At 38.3% G+C, this 22,553-nt stretch overlaps 1 protein-coding gene across 1 annotated transcript in view; it reads right to left on the reverse strand.

Moving 5' to 3' along the window:
* The window catches only part of ADCY2 (adenylate cyclase 2), a 358,147-nt gene that overhangs the window by 145,381 nt on the left and 190,213 nt on the right, over positions 1-22,553 (reverse strand). Inside the window, exon 4 of the mRNA XM_036280720.1 lies at positions 4,313-4,462. Within this exon, the coding sequence (XP_036136613.1) occupies positions 4,313-4,462 (150 nt within the window). The remainder of the gene's footprint in view (positions 1-4,312; positions 4,463-22,553) is intronic.

Below are 22,553 nucleotides of genomic sequence, written 5' to 3' on the forward strand. Positions count from 1 at the left end.
AGCACTTCCCTGGGAGAGGGGTGTGACAGGAACATCAAATCTGGGTCCTGCCTTGCAGGGCATAAGTGACACCGGAGACATACATGGTAGCATCTGATTTTCAAATTCCTCATCTCTCTACCCAAGAGGTATCCTGGTGAAGAAAAGCTAAACAGGGAGCAAGTGCAGACTGTCTCTGAAGCCACAGAAAATCAAGTTCTCCAAATTCACCCTCAGCTGGAGCATTGCATTAGCTATTATTTCTTTAGATTTAGAAGGCAACCCATTCCATCACTCTATTTCATCAGTAAAAAAAGAGAGAGATGAAATGATTAAACTCTTCATTGTCTAAAGAAAATACCCACAGAATTTCATAAAATTGGTATCTTTCTATTTTTTGCACAATAATATTCTTGATTTGGCCTCTCTAGTCTTCATTCTCATATTATTCATTTCCCAATGAAATAAAATAAGATCATGATGTCACTAAAGTCAGAAGATAGTAGCTATAAATGCTCATTTACAATGGAAATGTTAGGAACATTTTTCATGAAAGCATATAAAAAGCAAACTTTATTTAATGGCAAGTTTTAAATAATTTAAGTTTTAAATTATTCATCAGCAAACAACTTTGAGAGATCCATCAACTCTCTCTCATATGGAAGTTGTCATATTTTTGGTTCATTTATATCAGCTGACGAAGCACATTGCTTTCTAATGAAAGAATTTTCCTGTTTTTTTAATAAAACATTCAAAATCCTACTCATAACTTATCAGAAAGCTCACTCATTTGAAAGTTTTGTCTTCAGAGACCAAGTTTTCAGTGTTTCTGGATCTATCTGCCCCCTTTTAGAGAGCAGAATCTGTTGTTGACAGTTGTCTCTGGGTTCTGACCCACTCTTTGGAACATCCACTCCTAAATATCCGCCCTAAACATATTTTTCCCTCAACTTGTTAACAAAATTCACCAGCAAAGATCTGAAAGAGTAATTATGTTAAGTGCTATACTCATCAACGTCAAAATCTAGCACTGCTTCAAAGATTCATTATCCTTCTGACTGTCACCACTATATCCACAAGCCAAGAATTTTAATAAAGACTGGGTAAAGGTATGTTCTTAGCAGATCTGGATCAAGTTAACAGGCTGGGTTATTTCAAGCTCGTGTTTTATCTTTGACATAAAATGTGCACTCATTACACACCACACACACACACAATTCTGTCTCTATACTTCAGTCAAAATTATACTAGAAACATTTGGGGATAGAAATATAGGCCTGGGAAAATAAGGAGGTACACATTTTTGTTCTTTATCTTTGTTTTGTTCTTTGAAGATTTAACATGACCAGTGTTATTTTAGCGAATGACAATATAAGCAAGCCTCTTAATGGCAAGATGCATCTGAGAGTATCTGAGTTCATTCAGAGCACTTACAAAGTATGGGGCGTCCAGAGATTACATTTAACCTGCAGATAAGTCAGAAGAGACAGGAGGAGAGGTTTATAAATGGTGCATCATGAGGGTGTGAGTATACTAAGGAGTCCAAGGATGGCTGTACACCATGAGGAATCCAATGTGTCAAAGGATATAGTTGTAGGATGATTGATAAATACATATATAATTAATAGTTGTATTGTGAAGATTGAACACAAAAGAGAGAGAAAGCCAGTGCAGAATATATTTATGTATTTTGTCAGTTGGTGTTAAACAGCATGTCTCCTTGCCTACTCCATGCAAGAAACTGTACTAATTCTAAGAATATAAAGAAAAAAAATACATTAATACATAGCTCTTGCCACCAAACAATTCAGTGTAGTTTCAGGATGGCAGAAATGGGGCCTAGGCAGGCTTGCTAGAGGATGATGTCCCTGGGGAACAGACCCAAGTCACTTAGTACGGCAGTGACCTCTCAGGCAGCTACTGAGACGGCTGCTACATTTTGATTCCTAGTGAACTGTGGACAGGAAAGGCCACTGGGAGGAGCCTGAGCTAAGACAAGTACAAGGCAGCGTCACATGGCCCCAGCCTTATGCTGAATGTGTTTGTGTTTCACTCAAATGTACTTTTCTTTCTCTAATCATTGGATCTACATCATATTAAAATGGATGGTACTAATTTTATCTAAATTGGGGCTGAAACAAATTGTTTTGCTCAGAATACATCCTACCCTTGAATGAAGCCCTTTTAAGGGTACTGTTGTTTGCCATAGTGACTGTAGATGAAGCAAAAATGGCGTGTGGCAAAGGGAGGGCAGGAAGTGACATGCAGAACCCTTGGACATTGATTTGGTTTGTGAGATGCTTAATTTGGTTTGTGGAGACACTAGTCCTCATGGTCTCAGGGACTGCTCCTTTGTATGAAGGACACATAGATTGCCATTGGCCAATTTTTATTTGTCTCCTTATATCTATCAGATTATGGATTTTATTAACTAAGATAATTTTTCATTTCCATTTATTTACATATAGGTCAGAAGCAAGTACAAGAATTCATTCTAATTCTAGGAACATATTTTCTGTGGCCCTAACAGGAAAAGAACTATATTCTGGGCACCATTCCTGGGAGTTGACTTCCAATATAGGTGATAAAATACATTTGTGGTATACAATTTTATATTATTAAACATCTTTAATGTAAATCTTACTTTTCTTCAGAGTGTCCTTTTTCTCTTTCTTTGTTTTAAAAAGGATCATTGGCTCCTTTTTTAAAAACCAGTAAAAGTCTTACAATAACTTCCCTGATGGCCCCATGAAGTTTCTATCACCAAAGATACCACACTGGTCCAGTTCTTGAGCTATGTAGGGTCAAGTGTGGCCTGTCTGACCACTTTGACACTGCAGGTCAACATGACCAGGGGTGACACCTGGTTCTGGCTACTCAAAGTATCTTCAGAGAAATATACAGTGCAGATGAGGTCAGTAGCTTGACTTACTGCTTTTGTCAAAGCTAAAAATATTAGGTTATATAATCTGTCTACTTGGAATTTCAATTCTCCCTAACCTTGGTACTATTTTGAAGTAGATTCTGGAGGTGATAGAAAAGAAAGTTAAATATATCTTCAGAACCAATCTGAACCAGTTACTACTGCTTGAGAAAGAAAACCATAAGAGATATGTCTATATCTCTTAATGTTGAATCCAGATTTTGATATACATAGAGACCAAAGAATTAAATATTAATTACTGAATACGTTTGCTATACATGCTGCAACACAAAAAACTTTTAAAAAACAAACCATAAAGTTTATTAATAATGCCAGTGAGAAACAGTGCCTAGAATCATGTCAAACACAAAGTATATGCTCAATTAATACTTGTTGATCGAATGAACTGAATTTTGTATTTCAGTCCATAGACAAAAAAGAAGTCTAGCATCAAAACTTAAAGGATATTTTTGTTTCCACCACCATAATACATTTTGATGAAATCTTTTAAAATAGACCAACTCAATACAATTTAACAAATAATAATGTGCCAAATACAGGTACTATAATAGCACAGGTATGTTGCTCAAAGAGGTGAGTGTGGTGTTCACAAAGTCATGCTAACCTTTACCTTTTAGAGGGGAACTGGCTCCTGGCGACAAATACACAAACCCAAGAAAAACAAAACTATTCCCATGGATACCCTGCCATCACTTGAAGTCAAGCATGTCAAATACAGGTTCCCTTGTATTTGGATGGTTTCTCCATCAAGCATGCCTGTCTCACCTGTTCTCCACCACCCTAGATAACACCATATGGCTTTGCCTCCCATATGTCTGACTTGCCTCTGTTTATTATTTTTTTAATATTTTATCATAACCTGTATATTTCCCTGATGAACGTTTCTATGCAGCACCCCCAGCAACCACCGTGGGACAGCCACTGGACATTACAACAACTGGTTCCCTACTAGGCCCTCCCTTCAAACTCCCATCACCTTCCTCAAGAGGAATTAGGTTATTTCATCCCATGTCACAGAGAGAGGGAAGCTCAGATTTCATCTGGGGCAGACTCTTGCCATAAACACTATCACAGAGAAATGGGCTTTCGCTAAAAGTCAGTATCTTAAAGAAGCATTGTTTTTGTTGTTGTTGTTGTTGTTATTATTATTATTATTTAAAGTTCCCCAGCCATGTGACTGTTATGTCTGCATGTGGATGATCCTGGGATCCCTGGGCCATCACTGCTCTTTGTTTTACAACTCTGTCCAGCACACAGCCAAGCTGATTACGGGTGCTCCGGGTTCGTTCTGATGCCCATGAATGAATGAACTGCATATTTGATATTAACAGTAACAACATCATTTTAATAATACCTAAAGATGTAGAAGCAAAATGGAAATGCATTTACCTGCTGACGTTTTTCAAACTCCAACTTGATCCGGGACTTGATGCAATTGCATGTGTCCTGATAGGTCTGCTGCAGAGCAAGCTCCATGAGATGCTTGTGGTACGCTCCCGCCAGGTTCCCACAGATGAAGATGATCACATTGGCCAGGATCTGGAGACACAGAAAGAGCCACTCAATAGGGCGAGTGTGTCTAATGCTTAGATGCAGCAGTAACAAAATGCACATTAGCAACAGTCTCCGAAGAGATGTCTCTGTGGGAAGTTCACTTCATTTCAGAGTCCAAAGGAACATTTTTATTTACTTAACAAAAACAGCTATTGCCTTCAGGGATTCTATCCCCTTCTTGAACCCATGTCCTTTGACAGATGGCTTGGCAGTCCCTCCGTTACCCGTGGGCTCAGCCATGTGATTTGCTAATACTAAAGTAGTGTGGGTCGGAGTAACCACGTGCCAGAGACAGCCCAGACTAGAAGGCCTGGCACACTTTTGACTGGCTCCTTTGTGCTTTATCTGGAAAACAACATGGCCGGGATAACTCAGGGGTCCCTTAGAAAGTAAGAGATTCATGAAGCAAAGCCACTCCAGACAAACCACAGTGTACGATAGTGGACCACTGAGATTTCATGGTTGTTACACAGCATTATTGTGATACTAGGTGACTGATACAGGTTGCCCTCACACCAAAATTGTATTTGCTGAGCCTGGATAAGTGCTATTTCCCCATGAGCTTTTGTTTATGTAGGAATAGGGTAGTCTTTGAAAATATAAAACTTGCCATTTTTCTGATGGTGAAAATAACTCATGTTTACAAAAATTGGGGGATAAAACAGAAAAATATACAGAGAAACTAAAAAGAACATATAATTGCCCAGGAAGACCATTGTCCAGATGGCTGTGCCACATCCTTCTATCATCTCAAACTCAGTGCTATACCTTTTTCTTCAGGACCCCTATCTTGCTCCACAGGAACTCAGTTTATTCCGAATGGAGGGTTCTGCTTTGCTTTTTTAATCTAACATTTAATCAGATTTTATCAAATCATAAAATTCTATGAAAACAGACCTTTGCATGCTTATATAATACTTAGTTCTATGATTATATCGTGATTTAGTTATGTCCGTACTATTCCATACTTACTTTACTAATATTCTTTACCTTTGCATAATGCTACAGTTCTCAACCTTGTGTATAAACCTCTGGCTTCATAGAGAATCGTTTCTGTAGTGTCAATTAGTAAAATATACTGAGTTAAAATAATAATTTTTTTAAAAAATGTTTTTATTGATGAGAGAGAGAGACATCAATGTGAAAGAGAAACATTAATCGGCTACCTCCTGCACACCTCCTACGAGGGATCGAGCCCAAAACCTGGGCATATGTCCTGACTGGGAATTGAACCAGTGACCTTCTGGTGCATGGGACAATACTCAGCCAACTGAACAACACAGGCCAGAGCAACCCATGAATATTTCTAAGTTCTTGGTACATTCTGTAAAGCTGCTCAAAGGAAATATTCTAATTATATTCTCACCAACAATGTATGGCAATGGTCTTTTCAGGGTACACTCTTATTTAGCAAACTTTTTACACAGTGATCATAATATATGAAAATGAAGATTGCTGACTTCGCTTTTCTGTGTTTAGGGCTAGACCTCCAGGTCTGTCGGTGGTGCACAGTCATGCCTGGATAATACCTCACTGCCTTTCCTCTAATGACCTTACTTTTCAGGTCAGCAGCAGCTTCGACGACAAAGACAGAGCACTGGTTTCCAAAAGTTTTGCGCTCTTCTCCCAGTGGGGAGCAAGAATGGGTACCTCTGGAGCAATACTGTCTTCGCCTGACCCAGTGTTCTGGTGACTTTGCATCATCATGGAACTTAAGGAAAAGCCTTCTTTTAGTCATTCATTCTGGATTCTTCATTGCTTCAAACAAATATGTAATTATCTATATCCTGGTTAAAGATAATTGAAAAGAATGCATTTACGAATTTTTATTTGGATATACAAATTAAAATGTTTAAGAAATAAATAACTGGAGTTTTAATGCCAAGTAAAATATTGTATTTCTTTTCTGATGAAAAAATTAAACGAGTTACAAGCATTTTTCTGATAGCTCGTTTCATCCTGAAATACTATACTCTAGGTGAACAGAATTGGCCCTGGTGTTTTGATAATTACATTTACAAATATGACTGATAAAGAATCTTTTTAAATAAATTTTTATTGATATTTTTTAGAGTAGAGGATGTGAGAGTGAAACATCCATTGACTGTTTCCTGCACATCCCCCACCTGGGATCAAGCCCACAGCCCAGGCATGTGCCCTGACCAGGAATCGAACCAGGACCTCTCAGTCCACGGGATGACTCCCAATCCACTGAGCCACATCGGCTGAACAATAAAGCATTTCTCTTTCAACAGGTGTATTCATAGAATAATTTTATTTAAAATCTAGGGCACCAAGAAAGTGATGTGGTTAAGTGTTTCTTTTCAAATATAATTCAAAGCATTTTATTTTCTAGAAGACTGTTCAGGCGAACACAATTAAAAAAATTCTATTTTCACAATGTTGGATTTGTTTTGTAACATCATACTGTCTTGATGTTTTCTGTTAACTTGTTGCTTAATTTAGCTCCTCTCACATCTGTCATAAAACAGGAGAGGAAACGTGGCCTCCCACGGGATGTCTTAGAAGAAAACCGAGTTCGCCGGAAGATTCAAACGAGGGCATGAAATCAATCAGAATGCATGATTCGGAATCTGTGTGAACCAGCCTGTGCCACAAGGTCATCACTAGAACCTGTTCACCTTGCCACTCTCCACTTACTCATCTTCACTTTATGTCAGCGTGGGGCTATATGTCAATGTTTGTTAGTGATTCTCAGGAAATGCATGATTAATACATCCTGAGCTGGTGGGAGGGGAGGCCATAACTACCAGCAAATTGTGATTTTGCTTCTTTCCCAGTGACTACCACTGTTCTTCCAAACACACCTTGCTTCTTTTCATCCGTGCAAGAGTCCAGAAAATAAAACAATCAGGAGGATGAACATATTTCATTGTTTCACTTTATAGGTAGAGAAAAAAAGATCTAAAAAATTAACACACTCTTCACCTCGGAGTGGTCTGGTCAGTTTCCTCCAGTGCGATTTGACCCTCTTTTAGGGTGTGGGGAAGGTATTTTTGAAGAATTTCTAAAGAGATGTGTGCTATTTTGTAAGAAGCTAACATTATTTTTCTTTTTTTTTTCTTTTTTATCCTCACCAGAGGACATTTTTCCATTTTTTGTTCAGGTAGACTGGGAGGGAGAGAGAGGAACAGAGAGAGAGAGAGAAACATCGACGCGAAAGGGACACATCGAGTGGCTGCCACCCGCACGACCAACCAGGGCCGGGGACAAACTGCAACCGAGGTACCGCCCTTAGCGGAACTGAACCGGGGTCTCTCAGGACCGCAGGTCGACGCTCCAACCGCTGAGCCAAACCGGCCAGGGCTAACATTATTTTTCTTTATAAAACATTTGTATGCTATGCTATAAAGATATTCCATCATTGAAAGTTATTTTTAAGTGGTTTTGCCTTGGAAAACACCTGCTCATGGAGCACTTCATTAGTGAGGTGCCTGTCTGTGTTTGTTCACGGGAAAGTAACCGGAGGTCAAGCTACTCTCAACCAGATCATGTGACCAAGGGTGAATGATCTGAGAATTATTTTACTTGGGAGGAGAACATTTAAGTGTGTGTGCTCAATGACAACATTTGAGCAATTATCCCTGGGTTAGGTGACCATTTCTATCCTCTGTCACTCTGGCATATTAAGAAGCAGTTCCATATTCTCACTTTTAATGTTATGTTAAGGCTGTGAACTATAAAGTCCTCAGAGATGGTAGGCAGCACACAGGCAAGCTGAGAGTAGGGCTCCTGGTAATGACCAGAATACCATCACTTAATGATGTAATGTCTCTATGGACTAACAGCACAAGGCTGAAGGAGAGAAGATAATATAGCATTTGAAGCAGGTCATCAGTTTAAAACAAAGCAGATTATAAATATGCAAAATACCAATTATAAGTCAAAGGAACATAAAAGCGAATACCAGAACTTGATGAAGAGAACTGCAAATGAATATTCAGCAACCTCACTGCATCTCATAAGCATCAAATTTAGCTTAAATAAAACAATGCTCTTGCTTGGGGAAGAAAATGATCAGGTAGAATTTTTCTTAACTGAGCTCTCCTATATTCTTAACATTTCTTTCAACCCATAAGAATTAAATTTTCTATATGCCCTGGCCTCAAGATTTCTGCTTTTTATTAGACATTTAGTGCAGAACAGAAACACTGTGCTGTAACTAATAGCACCCAATGATCCTTAGGTCATATGTTAGAATCTTCTCCTCATTTAAAATCCATCCAAATAATAGTGAAATCAGAGAGAAAGTGTTATTGACTGAATGCTGATGTCCCTACAAAATTCATATGAAGCCCTAACTCCTACTGTAGTGGTATTAGGAGGTGGGGACTTTGGGAGATAATTAGGTTAAGATGAGGCCAGGAAGGTTGGTTTCCATGATGGGATTAGTGTTCCTGTAAGGAGAGGAAGAGACCAGAGCTTTCTCGCTCTCTCTCTGGGCCACATGAGGATACAAGAGGCCATCTGCAAACCAGGGAGAGAGCCCTTACCAGAAACTGAATGCAGACTTCGAGACTTCAGAACTGTATGAAACAAATGTCTATCATTTAAGCCACTCAGTCAGTGGTGTTTTTCTATGGTATTCTGAACAGACTAGGAAGTTATAAAGAAAATTGAAAGAACAATCACCTCATGTGAAAGACGAATTGAAAATTAGGAGTCAAAAGCAATTTGATTTCCTATGGAAATAGCCACTAGAAATACATAGTACTGTTGGTTGTGGTCATTATTATTTTCACTATTCTCTTGTATATTACATCTGTTATTACCAATTCTTTATGGAAAGCACATATCATGTTATTTTTTAGCTATATTTGGGGTGAAGGACTAAAGAATCTTATATATAGATAGGGCTCAAGTTCGGGATAATAGTTGGATACAATTGGAAGGGGTAAGTTTCAGAGCCATTTTCACCCCTCAGAAATGCTCTACCAACTCATTACAAACCAACTGGAAGAGACCAGCCTAGAAGATACTCAAGATTTTGACACAAAGTTCCTCCTACAAATTAAGTCCTTGAGAACACAGTTTGCTTAGAAGAAGGGAAAACTGATTAACCATGCAGATACCCAAACTTGTACTTCTCAGCCCAGTAACTGCAAATTTGAAAATGATGGGGGAAAGGTTGCTTGATTAATAGTTAGAATAATAGACAAGAGAAAACATAGAGTTTCCTATACTGAGAACTCCATGGAGGAAACCTACACAAGTCTCCCTCCACAGAGATTTATAGCTCACTCTTTTTTGCAGAGAAAATACTGTCATAGTGTTTATTCTTTCCACCTTTCCACATCAAGCACAGGAACAATCTTAGCTCTCAGGATTTAGCTTCTCTCCACCATGAGAAGAGAGCAGACCTAATAAGTGAGCTGCATGGAAAGTTACAAAGATGAAAAAGTGAAAACACTCTGAGTGATGAAATATCTTTAAAGAGCCATACCAAATCTTACAATTCTTAGAGGGAGATTTCTTAGGTCTTTAAGATTCATTAAAAAGAACTGTTATATCCATAAATCAATAGGGCCAGTCATTTCTTTTTTAGTGTTGACCAACTCTGCAGCCATCTCTCCAAAGCAATGCCATCAACCTTTCTCTCCCCACTTCCTTCTATTTCAACAGGGCTCTAAGTCCAATTCCTAGGGCACCTGTGATTATAAAGTACTTTTGTTAGAGTTAGTCTCTGTCTGAACCCAACACTGTTCCAAAGTTTACTGACACAGCGACCTTTAGTTGATCACACCTGGTATTTTTTCAGTCAACCAATCAATGATTAACTGAATTTACATCTCTACTAATTCCCAATAGAAGCCATTGTCTTTTTGTTCTTTGTGAGTTCAGATATTTGAATGAGGGTTAATTATCCCAAAGAGGTTCACTTCGCTTATTTCAGAAACCCATGGGGCCAAGTGGTCCTGGATTGTCCAAGGGGCTTATTTAAATGTTGGTCTATGAAATTTCTCAAATCTTCCCTCCTACGTTAACGATACATACACAACAGAAGGACACATTTTGAGCATTGCATTTTCATGATTTTCAAAAAGTTTATAAACATGGAATTATATACTAATTATAACCCCAAGATTTCTACTCTTAAATCAACTTTCCTAAGGATCTGCACTAAGCAATACACAAATTGTCAAATTCTGGTGGAGTTAAAAGTAAAAAGAAGAAAGAAATTTTTATCACACTTTAGTTTAGACTTTTTATTAATTGAGAGAGATCATCTCTCTAATTTGAATCAATAAAATCTAGCTTCATTAAAACACCATATCATTGGTCCATATCCACTCATTTAAAAGTTTAAAAGCCAATAAGTGTTCAGAATCAGTTAACAAATATGACCAAGGCCATCAGACACTTCAATCTGTGCACCCTAGTTGGAGATGAAATGATACACCACTTCACAGTGCACAAGTGAGATATTTGCCTCTAATTAACATAGTATACAAGAAGGAAGACATTCTTTTTATAGGCTCAGGGGGTACATTTGCATTGCTACCCCATTTGCAACTTGGACTGTGACCTCCTTGTAAACCCCATTTATAATCTGCACATTAGTAGACAGACTTGGAATTAAACAACCAAGCATGATGTACTCTGCCGCTCATAAGTAAGAGGACACCTATGAGAGCAAACAAACCTAAATATAAATAACAAATAGAATATGACAACAGAGTAACAAGTGTGCTGAGGGATAGAGGAATAACAGCAGGGGGATAGCATGGCCAATCTTGGGCATGAACTTAAACACGGTATTAGTAAGTGCTTCATAGAGAAGCAAAGGATTGCAAAGTTCTGGGGAGACAGCCATGGACTCCACAGTGAGAGCTGTGATGCACAAGTTCGACTTTGAATTGGAATGCCCTTTGTAGGCAGGGCAAAAATGCTCCATAATGTCATATGTGATTAAAAAAGAAAATAACTTCTTGGAGGCATAACTGAAACCTTTTATGAATAGGAAACAAAAAAAATTCTTATTATAGACTAAACTTTAGATCTTTTATAAATGATACTAATTACAGGAGGGAATGCCTGGCAGCAGCTACCCTTTTCATAGAATAAAAAGCTGAAATGCATTCAAAAGTAGAATTTCCCCAGAGGTTCCCATGGGGTACCTCCACAGCCTCCTTTCCTTTCCTTCCCTACCGTATACGATGTGATTTAATGAATGTTTTATCTCCGTTCATGTTAAGCCATCATAAGCCGTATGTGGCATTTCTGCAAAAGAATTACTATCCCCAAATTTCTAAGAAATTCAAATTTTAACCTTTATTTTATAAGTAATCTGTTTTCAAAACTCAACATCATGTTATAGATTGAACTGTGTACTCCCCACCCCCAATTCCATTCCAACTTGCAGACTACTCTGTAAGAATAAAAAGACAAGTTTTTAAACTCACTGACATCAGACTCTGACTTCTGGCCAGTTTCAAGAACAGACTATACATTAGTTTGGCCCACATCACCAAGAGGCATCTCATGTTCTCCCAAATGGCTATAATAGCAGCACCGTTCCCCAGGTGGTAGCATTCAATGACCATAATAATAAAGAATGGGTTTTACTAAATATGTGTATTAATCAGCTCGGCCTGCCACAACAAAATATTGCAGACTGGGCAGCTTAAACGAGCGACATTTATATGCTCACAGTTCTGGAGGCTTGAAGTCCATGATCAAGGTGAAAGCAAAGCTGGTTTCTCCGAAGGGCACTCTCCTTAGTTTGCAGATGGTCTTTTACTTGTTTGTCCTTACACAGTCTTTTCTCTACATGAGCTTGTGTCCCTGGTGCCTCTCTGTGTGTTCTAGTCTCCTTTTCTTGTAGGGGCACCCACCAGCTCATATTAGGACTCATCCGAATGCTTCAGTTTTACGTAATCTCCTCCTCAAATGCCCTGTCTCCAAATATAGTCACACTCTGCAGTACTGGAGGTTAAATCTTCAACATATAAATTATATTGAGGGGTGGGCACAATTCAGTCCATAACAATATGATTTTGAGTTTTAAAGATAGATTATTTTGTCTCTGGCCAGTTTGGCTCAGCGGTTGAGCGTTGACCTGTGGACCAGAGAGTCCTTGGTTCAGTTCCCGCTAGGGGCATGCACCACACACACACACACACACAAAAGATAGATTATTTTGAATTACCAGAGAATCAACTTAAGGGTTAAAAACTGCATTCCTTAGGCATTTTTGGGCTGGTAATTCTTTTGTAGAAATGCCACATACGAACCATATGGTTTAACATGAACTAAGATGAGAAATCACTAAATCACTTCACTCAACAAACCTTTGCTGAGTTTTCATTTATAATCAACTACATTTTGTTCTGCTCCCCAAGAAATCAACCCCATTGTAAGGAATGCAACAGAATAAACCAACAATAAAAGTCAACGGAGTAGGTGAACAGATATAGGTGCTGTAACTCAGGCTTCTTGAGAGCTGGAGAGGTGAGGTCTTAGTTTTAGCTGCTGGGCTTTCAGGGTGATCAGCAGGAACATTTTCATCAAGAATCCTTGTTAGCTAGCTGTTTTTATGAGAATAAAGATGCTTGTAGTTGAAGGAAGACAACTGATAAACTGAGCATATTTCCTTAAACATTACTATAAAAATTTACTTGCAAAATATAAAATCACTAATGCAGTGGTTCCTAAATTTTCTGGGCTCACAATGCCCTTAGTGTCTCATTAATTTTTTCATAGCACTACTAGACCAAAGGGGATACCTAAGAGTCCTATTTATTAAGTAGTAAGGTCCAAACAACTTAAATTCTCTGCCCTAACAACTTAGTAGTTGTTGAGGGGAAAAAAGCCAACACATATACTAAAATAAAATATAATATTTTAAATTAATTATTTAAATTTTTAAAAAATATTTTTTATTGATGTTAGATAGGAAGGGAGAGGGAAAGATAGAAACATCGATGAGAGAGAACATCAATTGGCCACCTACTGCACAACCTCCACTGGGGATCAAGCCCACAACCTGGGTATGTGCCCTGACCAGGAATCAAACCAGGACCTCTCAGTCCATGGGACAATACTCAGTCTACTGAGTCACACCGGCCAGGCTAATTCATTCTTTAATAACCAGTGCTTAGTATGGGCCCTCGGTAGCTATGTGCTTTTTTGGCATTGCATAATGTCACAAAACTTAGATTCCAATTTGACACCACCATTCACATTTCTCATTCTTGTCTTGATTTCTGCATGTACTGGTTTTTGTCACAACTGCCAAAAACCCAGCTTTGCAACAAAAGGAATGCAGTGCCATCTAATATTAAAACCATGAAAATAGCCTGAGTCTGTGGTTTGCATGGTATCTGGCAGATTTCAAGTGTTTTCCTTGAGAATTTATAATATCATGAAGTACCCTAGCCCTGTCACACAGTTTGGAAACCACACCACAAATGAAGTACGAGTTCAACTAAATAAATAAATATATTAATTAATAAACAGAATAGAAAGTTATTAAAATTATAATGGGCACACTACCTATTTTCATCTTTGAAAACTCTGAGAAGGTATATTTAATTAGATCAAAAATATATAAGACTTGTTTGCAGCTTACACAGAGGTGTTTGTCTCTGCAAAATAAACGCGATCTGAAGTAGCATTGCTGTGCAAACTTTTAGGAGACACATCTCAGAGTAGCTATGGGTTTAACTTTCTGGGTGAAAGTCTTCCATGTATCATTATCTGTAGCAGGAGCTTCCTCTCCAAGCGCACTTGTCTTCCTGGGAGACAAGAAGCAGCAATCTAACATACCCCTGGAGTCCAGTTGCAGTCAAGGTCTCACCACCAAACATGGCATACACAGAAGAGGTAAAAAGTCTCATGAAATGACAATTTACAAAGGCTTCCAGATGGTGGACTTCACACACATGTTTTTTTTTTTTTTTTAACTTATAAAGAAAATAAGAGACATAGCTCCAGTCCTCGTTTGGCACCGTCATAATCATATTTTAAAACCCTCTAGTGATTCCAAGTCTAAATGTTAATTCTGTGATGAATTAACATGCTTCCTTTGGTGTGAAGAACTATTTTACTCCAGGAATAAAACAAATCCATCCAAGGTACTAGGATTCTAGAGAACATGTATAAGAAGTTAAAAATATTCACTTCCATTTTCCAATCGACACATTACATAATAAACCTGCCCACTAAAACATCAAGAATAAAATTATTAGATGAGCATTCCAGAGTACTAATTTTTAAGCACCATAATAAAGAGCTGAATACCTATTTGACAACTAATGAAGTTCTTTTTATTTTATATCATATGTATATCAGACTTAACCAATTAGAGCAATATTTACTATCTCACAATGAATTTTAACTATTCCAGGAGAATTTTAATGTCTTCATGATTTAACAAGACCATTTGGGATATGAAATTAAATAGAAGCAGCAGAAAAGTTGACTGAATGTTTAGAAGAGAAAGTAGTCTACGAAATGATCTTTATACTGGAAAGAAAAGGCAGGTGGGTTGCAGAGCTTCCCATGGTTGTTCCTAATGATGGGTGTTTCTCTGAGCAGAACAACTGAAATACTGGGCTTGCTACAGGGAATAGTTTCACACTTCAGTGATTTCTATAGGTAATCACTACACTGAAAGATGCTGATGGGGAAAAACGTGCCAGGCATCAGCACCACATGGGAGAATTAGAATGGAGAAAACAGTTTGATTTTAGAATATGCATTTAGAATTTGCTTTTTATAGTTGAAATTTGACAACCAAATTCCACCAATTGCAAGAATAATACTTGTTAACTTCCATGCATAAGTAAACCACACAGACCTGGATCATGACCTTGATTAATCAATTGTCACCAGGTAATAGGGATTCCAGACTCTAGGTCACTCCCTGAAACTTCTATGTCCTCAATCTCTGCCTCATTATATCAGTCCCAGTAGCAAGTAAGTCTGCTCCTAGCCAAGCAGTACTCTCCCTTAACACATACAACTTTTCTTTCTTCCCCATTTCTCATTTACCTTTTATAGCCAAACCTCAAAGTTTGTCTAAGTTTTTTCTATTTTGTTCAACTCTGGCTATCCATACCCTGCTTCAAACTATGTAGTAATCTCACGATGCCACTTCAACTACTCTTATCAAGGTCACGGATCACCTTTAACTTTGCCAAACCCATCAACTTCTTTGTGCCCTTACTGCCATGACTCCTGAGCAACACCCTCAGCAGCAGCTGGTCACTTTCTCAGGCCGAGAATCTTGACCTCTTTTGGTAATCTAGGCTCCACTCTCCCTAAGGTATGCCTAGATGACTCCACCTTCTGTGACTCAAATGTCTTACTCTCCTGGCCTCTGTGTATGTCTCATTCCCTGAAATCCCCCCAATTTCTCCTACATAGGGTCATTTGTACACCTGGGTTCTTCACCACCATGTAAATAGCACCAATTTCTAAAGGTAGACCTTTAATCCAGATCTTCCTTTTGTGGTCTGGACTCAGAGGAGCTGGCATCCCTACTTCAATGTCCCACAGATTTTTCCTACATTGAACTCTTTAAATGTCCCACCTCTATCTGTATATTCAACTTCATGCCATGCCCTATCTCTAATTCCACTCATCCCCTTTGGGGTTCCATTTCTCCAGACTAAGGCCATTGCCCACTTGGCCCACCTGGTTGGTGCATCCCTCTAGTTGGTGCATCCCTCTTTAGGTTTTCAAAAACTGATGCCTTAAACAATGCATTCTCATTGGGAGCCATCTCACCGCGAAGAGGGCAAACATTGGTTCTTTGGGGGAAAAAAAAGTACAGAAAATATATTAAATACATAAAACAAAAATATGCATACATTCATAAATAAATATGCAATACAATTTCGGGGGGGGGGGGGTCAGTTAGAGAACAAAATATCTAAAACAGCCCCTTAGGGGAGTAGTAATAAAAATAGGTGTAGAAACATTGCCTTAAACATTTGATCCCTACATCATCTGTGCCACCTCTATGCTCACAGGTGACCTTCAGGGTGGAGACCTTTTACTTCAGAGAGAAAAGATGAGAGGTACTTTCATACAGCTATCTGGTATACCCAACAGTCAATTCCTTATTATAAATTAAGTAGTTAGCATTCTAGGTTTAAATATCATTCTTTTTCACTTTTGTTAGTGCAAGTCAGCCTTTCAAGTCTGGTAAAGTTTGGATTACTTAAAATATCACACTTCAGAGCTTCCCTGACTGAAGGTCCCTCACTGCAGAGTGAAAGTGAACACTCCCAGGTGGACAGACAGTACCTGTGTGGACAGGCTTCCCCAGGAGACAGATCCTTCTGTTTGATTACATCATTCTTCAAATTAAGATCAATTTATTTATAACTCCACCAGCCACAGGTTTAAATATACCTTTCATAACCTGTTTATCTTTTCCTCTTTGGTAATGCACATAAATTATACCCAATTCTGTACATGACTTTTACCATCTTTTACAGCCATAATGAATCTAATGAAAACATCCCCATCATGTACAGATGTAAATTTCATGCACAAATTGTGCTTTATTTAGAGAACCAAAGATTTATCTTTTAAAAACTGACAATTGTAGGTGTTATACAAATACATCTTTTGATTCATTTTTAGCAATTGGAAAGATAAAGCTTCATCAAGGTCTTTATCTCACAAGAGCTTGCTGTGCTGTGGTTCTGAAACAGGCTGTGCATTCGAATCACCTGGCACTTGAAAAAGATATGTGCCTGGAGTCCATTCCTGGAGAGTCAATAGGTTATTATTTTTTTAAACATAAATCTTCCCAAGTGAATATGTTGTGCACTACCATTGAATAAACTAACTCAGATAAAAAGTTTAGATGACTAAACTTCGATACTGCCAGAACAAAGAAACAATTCAGGTGAGGAAAAAGCTGAGAATTTAATAACAGATTGAATAATGGTTGATGCTAAGGAGGATGAACTTCTCCCAAAGGAGGTGGGCTTTGCTATTCAAGCTAACAATGTGAGGTATGGTGTAATTCATAAACCAAAAGAAAGATAGCCTTCTACTCATTTAGGAGGTGAAGACTGTGGTAAGAGGACTAGAAAATTAACTTGCATAAAGCTGAGTCTGCATGGTAGGGTGTGGTGGGGGAAAGAGATAGAATGAGATTAGTAAGAGATGAACCAAAGCCAACCTCACATACTCCCATCTGAACAGTCAAACAGAATTTCAGATAACCTGTAATAACAGATAAACTAAGGCCAGAGGCAGGGATTGAACACTGTGTACGTAAGGTGACATAACTTCTAGGAAGGGCAAGTTCCTCTAACTTTTAAAGGAATATTCTTAAATGTACTTTCAGAGTGATGGGGCTCTTGCTTGTTGTGTAAGCATATAATTTTGAAAACAAATAGCAAACATTCAGTAATTTCAAAGACAAATGGAAAACAAAAATCAGTAAGTTTAAATTAGTTAACAAATGAGCATTCCGAACTTATAATTCATTCTCTTGTTCCTTTGTTAAAGCAAGTCAGCATCCTAAATCTGATAGCATTTGGAGAACAAATCTGATTAATATTTAGGGATCACACTTCAGAGCCTACAGATAGAGCCTTTGCTAATAAAAATGTTGCATTTAAATAATCATTGATCAATTTCAGATATAAATGTACAACTATGTCTTTCATAAATAATATAAACTCTTATTAAATTACAAAAATAAATAAATACTAACTTTGATTACATTTGGGTTAATGATTGATTAATTAACTAATGCACAAAAATGATAATCTGCATAATTTTTTTTTAGGTTTCTCCTTAGTTTTCACCCACACATCACCACTAGATGCAGGACCACAGGAGAACACTGTAGCAGAGGCTGTAGCAGAACCTATGGTTATAAAACACCTGGCGGGAGAGGGGGGTACCTCATAAACAAGTGTGTTCCCTGTCTAAATATGTCTTTCTCAGGTTTAACAGGAGCTTCAGAATGACTTCATTGGAGCTTCCTGGCAGTAGAACTGGCCACAGCACCACATTCAAAATCAGCACCTGAATACGTCAAGGGAAAAAATACTGCAGTCTGGTAATTTATGTTTGGAGTTTATTATTGCCTACTATGTTAATAGCTGCTTTGAGCAATCCTGGCATCAGATGAGATGACAATATTAGATAATGTGGTGGGGACTTGTAGGATCCAGGACAGGCCAGGCTATACAAGCACTTTAAGAGCGGCAAGTATGACTGGTCAGGTAGTCAAGACCTTTCCCACTCCTTCTCCCCTGGTACCTCCCACTCAATGGGTAGAAATTCACACATTTGCTTTTCCAAGTTTTTCTGTAACTAGGAGTGAAACCAAACGTGAATTAAATTGGCTTCAGAAAAGGAAGAATCCCTGTGTCATCTTTAATTTCCTAATAATAAGGAGCAGATGCAATTCATGGGAAACTTCCACTTTCCTACTTATTCTCCTTGTTCTGAATGTAAATGAAATGGCTGGATCTTCAGCAGCCTCCATATGACCACGAGAGAAAAGGCAATGGACCCCTGGAAGCATCAATCCTGATTCATTAATCTGCTGGACCTATATCACTAGCCTTCTACTTTGGATTTATTTTTACTTGAGACAAATCAATTCACATTTGTTTAAGCCTCTGTAGTCTGTTTTCTTGTTTCTTGCAGCCAAATTTAAAGCTGACTCATATGACTAGGGTATCCTGATTGAGTCGGCAAACACAGCCTTCCCTATGTTGTGGCATAAGCTTCTGTTACATGTAGTTTTCTGAGTGTATTTGGTATACAGAAAATAAATTAACTGAGCTTACACATAAAAGCTTTTTATGGAATGTACCTTAACTAGGCTGGCAAACCAATAAGAGAAGAAATCCAGACCCTAGAAAAATTAACCTCTTTATGGAGATAATAATGTCAAGAGAGGTTTGAGTTGGGGAGGTGGATGGGGTAATGTGTGTGAGCAACTACAATGGTCTTCTAGAAGGTAAGCCCTGAGCTCAGTATTAAAAAGTAGCAGTGAGAGAAGAGAGAGCAAGAAATAGAAAACCTATTTGAAACAATAATGACAGAAAACTTCCCTAACTTGGTGAAGGAAACAGACATACAAATCCAGGAAGCACAGAGAGACCCAAACTAGATGAACCGAAAGAGGTCCACACCAAGACACATCATCAGTAAAATGCCAAAGGTTAAATACAAAGAGAGAATCTTAAAAGCAGTGAGAAAAAAGCAGTCTGTTACCTACAAAGAAGCTCCCAAAAGACTGTCAGCTGATTTCTCTCTTTGCAGGCCAGAAAGGAGTGGCAAGAGATATTCAAGGTGATAAAAGGCAATGACCTACAACCAAGATTACTCTATCTTGCAAAGCTATCATTTAGAATCGATGGACATATCAAGAGTTTCCCAGACAAGAAAAAACTAAAGAAATTCATCACCACCAAACCAGTATTATATGAAATGTTGAAGGGTATTCTTGAAGGCAAAAGACAAAAATATAAACAATAAAACGGCAATTAATACATATCTATCAACAAACTGAATCTACAAACAAAATGAGCAAGCAGAAGAGAAACAGACTCACAGATACAGAGAACTTTTTGTTGCCAGCCAGATGGGTGGATGCTGGGGGGATAGGTGAAAAAGATGAAGGAATTAAGAAATACAAATTGTTTGTTAGACTGATGAAGGGAAGGGGGGAGGAAAGGTGGGATGAGATAAACCAAAGAACTTCAATGCATACATGCATAACCAATGGACACTGACAATAGTGTGGGGAAGGCAGGAGGGGGGCAGGTTTGGGGAGGAGGGGGTCAATGGGGAAAAAGGAAGAAATATCTGTAATACATTCAACAATAAAGACGAGTTTAAAAAATTAAAAAAAAAAAAAAAGAAATGAGCAGAGGACCTAAAGAGACACCTCTCCTAACAGGACATACAAATGGCCAAGAGACATATAAAAAATTGCTCAATGTCACTAATCATCAGAGAAATGCAAATTAAAACAACTATGGGGTATCACCTTACACCTGCCAGAATGACTGCCACCAACAAATCATCGAACAAGTACTGGAGAGGGTGTAGAGAAAAAAGGACTTTAGAATACTGCTGGTGGGAATGCAGATTGGTACAGTCACTATGGAAAACAATATGGTGTTTCCTCAAAAAATTAAAAATTGAATTGCCATTTGACTCAGTGACCCCACTTCTAGAAATATACCCTAAGAAGCCTGAAACACCAATCAGAAAGAATATATGTAGCCCTATGTTCATAGCAGCCCTATTTATAATAGCTGAGATCTGGAAATAGCCCAAGTGTCCATCAATAGATGAGTGGATAAAAAAGCTGTGGTACATATACACAATGGAATATTATGCAGCTATAAAGAAGATTTCTTATCCTTTGAGATGATTGGAGGGTCCTGGAGAGTATAATGCTAAGTGAAATAAGCCAATCAGAGAAAGACAAATATCATATGATCTCACTTACTTGAGGAATATAATGAACAATACAAGCTGATGAACAAAATAGACCCAGAGACATGGAAGTGGAGTAAAGACTGACAAACCTCAGAGGAGGGGGATGGAGGAGGAATGGAAGAGATAAACCACAGAACTTATATGCATGTATGAGTAACCAATGGACATAGACAACAATGCTGCGGTGAAGGGAGCAGGATAGGGAGGAGGATGTCAATGGGGGAAAAAGGAAAAACATCTGTAACAAAAATAAATTAATAAAAATTACAACAAAAAATAAATAAAATAAAATGAAAAGTAGCAGTGAGGCTGTGCCATGTGTGAAGGTCTGTAAGATGAGAGGAGGCAAATCCAGCAAACTGGGAAGACATTCCGGAGTATACCAGCAGGAGGGATTAAGAGTGAGCACTAGGAACAGGAGTCATGTTCTTTCCCTCAAGGAACTAACTATATTGTATGAAAATATAATTAAGTTCACAAAAGGAAAATATCAAAGCTGATTTTGCTCAGGTACTATTTTTTGACGATATTGGGTTGAATGGTACTCCCCTTAAAAAAAGAAAAGAAAAAAGATATGTCCACCTAGAACCTGTGAATGTGATTCTACTCAGCAAGAATTACATCTTTGCAGATGCAATTCAGTTAAGGGTCAGAGATGCGATTATCCTGGATTAGGGTAAACCCTAAATTCAATGACAAGTGTCCTTACAAGAAGAGAAGACAGGGGAAGTCAGGTGAAGACAGAGGTAGAGATTAGACTCATGAAATCATAGCCAAGGGCCACCTGGGGCCACCAGAAGCTAGGGAAGGAAAGAGAGAAAGGATTCCTCCTACCTACAGATTTTGAAGAAAGTGCTGAGGACATTTGGGTTTGGGGCTCTTGCCTTCTGAACTTTAAGAGGATAAATCAAGTTTAGGTCATTGACTTTGTAGAAATGTGTCACAGCAGCTCTGAGAATCTGACACACTGGTGCACAGTATCATTGCTTCTGAGGAAAGATGAGAGGGCTGCAGAAAGGCAGGAAACCTAGAGAAGGAGGGGAAGGAGGGAGGAGGAGCCTGGAACAGAGTAAAGGGAGGAATAAATAGTCTGGAAGAAATGACGATAAGGACAGCTGTGGTTTCTCTGTTGGGTTATGGTGCTGATTATCTTGCTGATTAAATGAATACTTTCCCCCCAGCAGAAGGCTGTGCTGTTGAGGACATTCCTTTTTCTCAAGCTCATAGCTGAGCCTGTCCTATGGGGCTTTGTTATAAATATAATGTACTAAAGGTAAGAATTTGGGACAGGTAAACTTCCAGAGTCAATGGACACATTACCTTCCTACATAAAGTTTAGAGCCAGACATTCAGAAGGTCCTTTTAACTAAGTTTTGCTCAGCACAGAAGCCTAAGGTATATGGAAGTGTTGGAGTCAACTTTTCTGACTTTCCTCCACAGTTATTATTTTACTTCCTAATTCATCATGCTATTATTTTAAAATAAACTATTAATAACAAGATTAACTTGCCTGATAAAAACCATAGTCAAAAAATAAACTAGATTAACATCTGAGGGGACAGTAAAAATTGGATTCTATGCAAAAGCTTTGACCATATGGCTCCAACTTTCACGT

The sequence above is a fragment of the Molossus molossus genome, unplaced genomic scaffold (genome assembly GCF_014108415.1).
Source record: "Molossus molossus isolate mMolMol1 unplaced genomic scaffold, mMolMol1.p scaffold_m16_p_3, whole genome shotgun sequence".
NCBI lineage: Eukaryota > Metazoa > Chordata > Mammalia > Chiroptera > Molossidae > Molossus > Molossus molossus.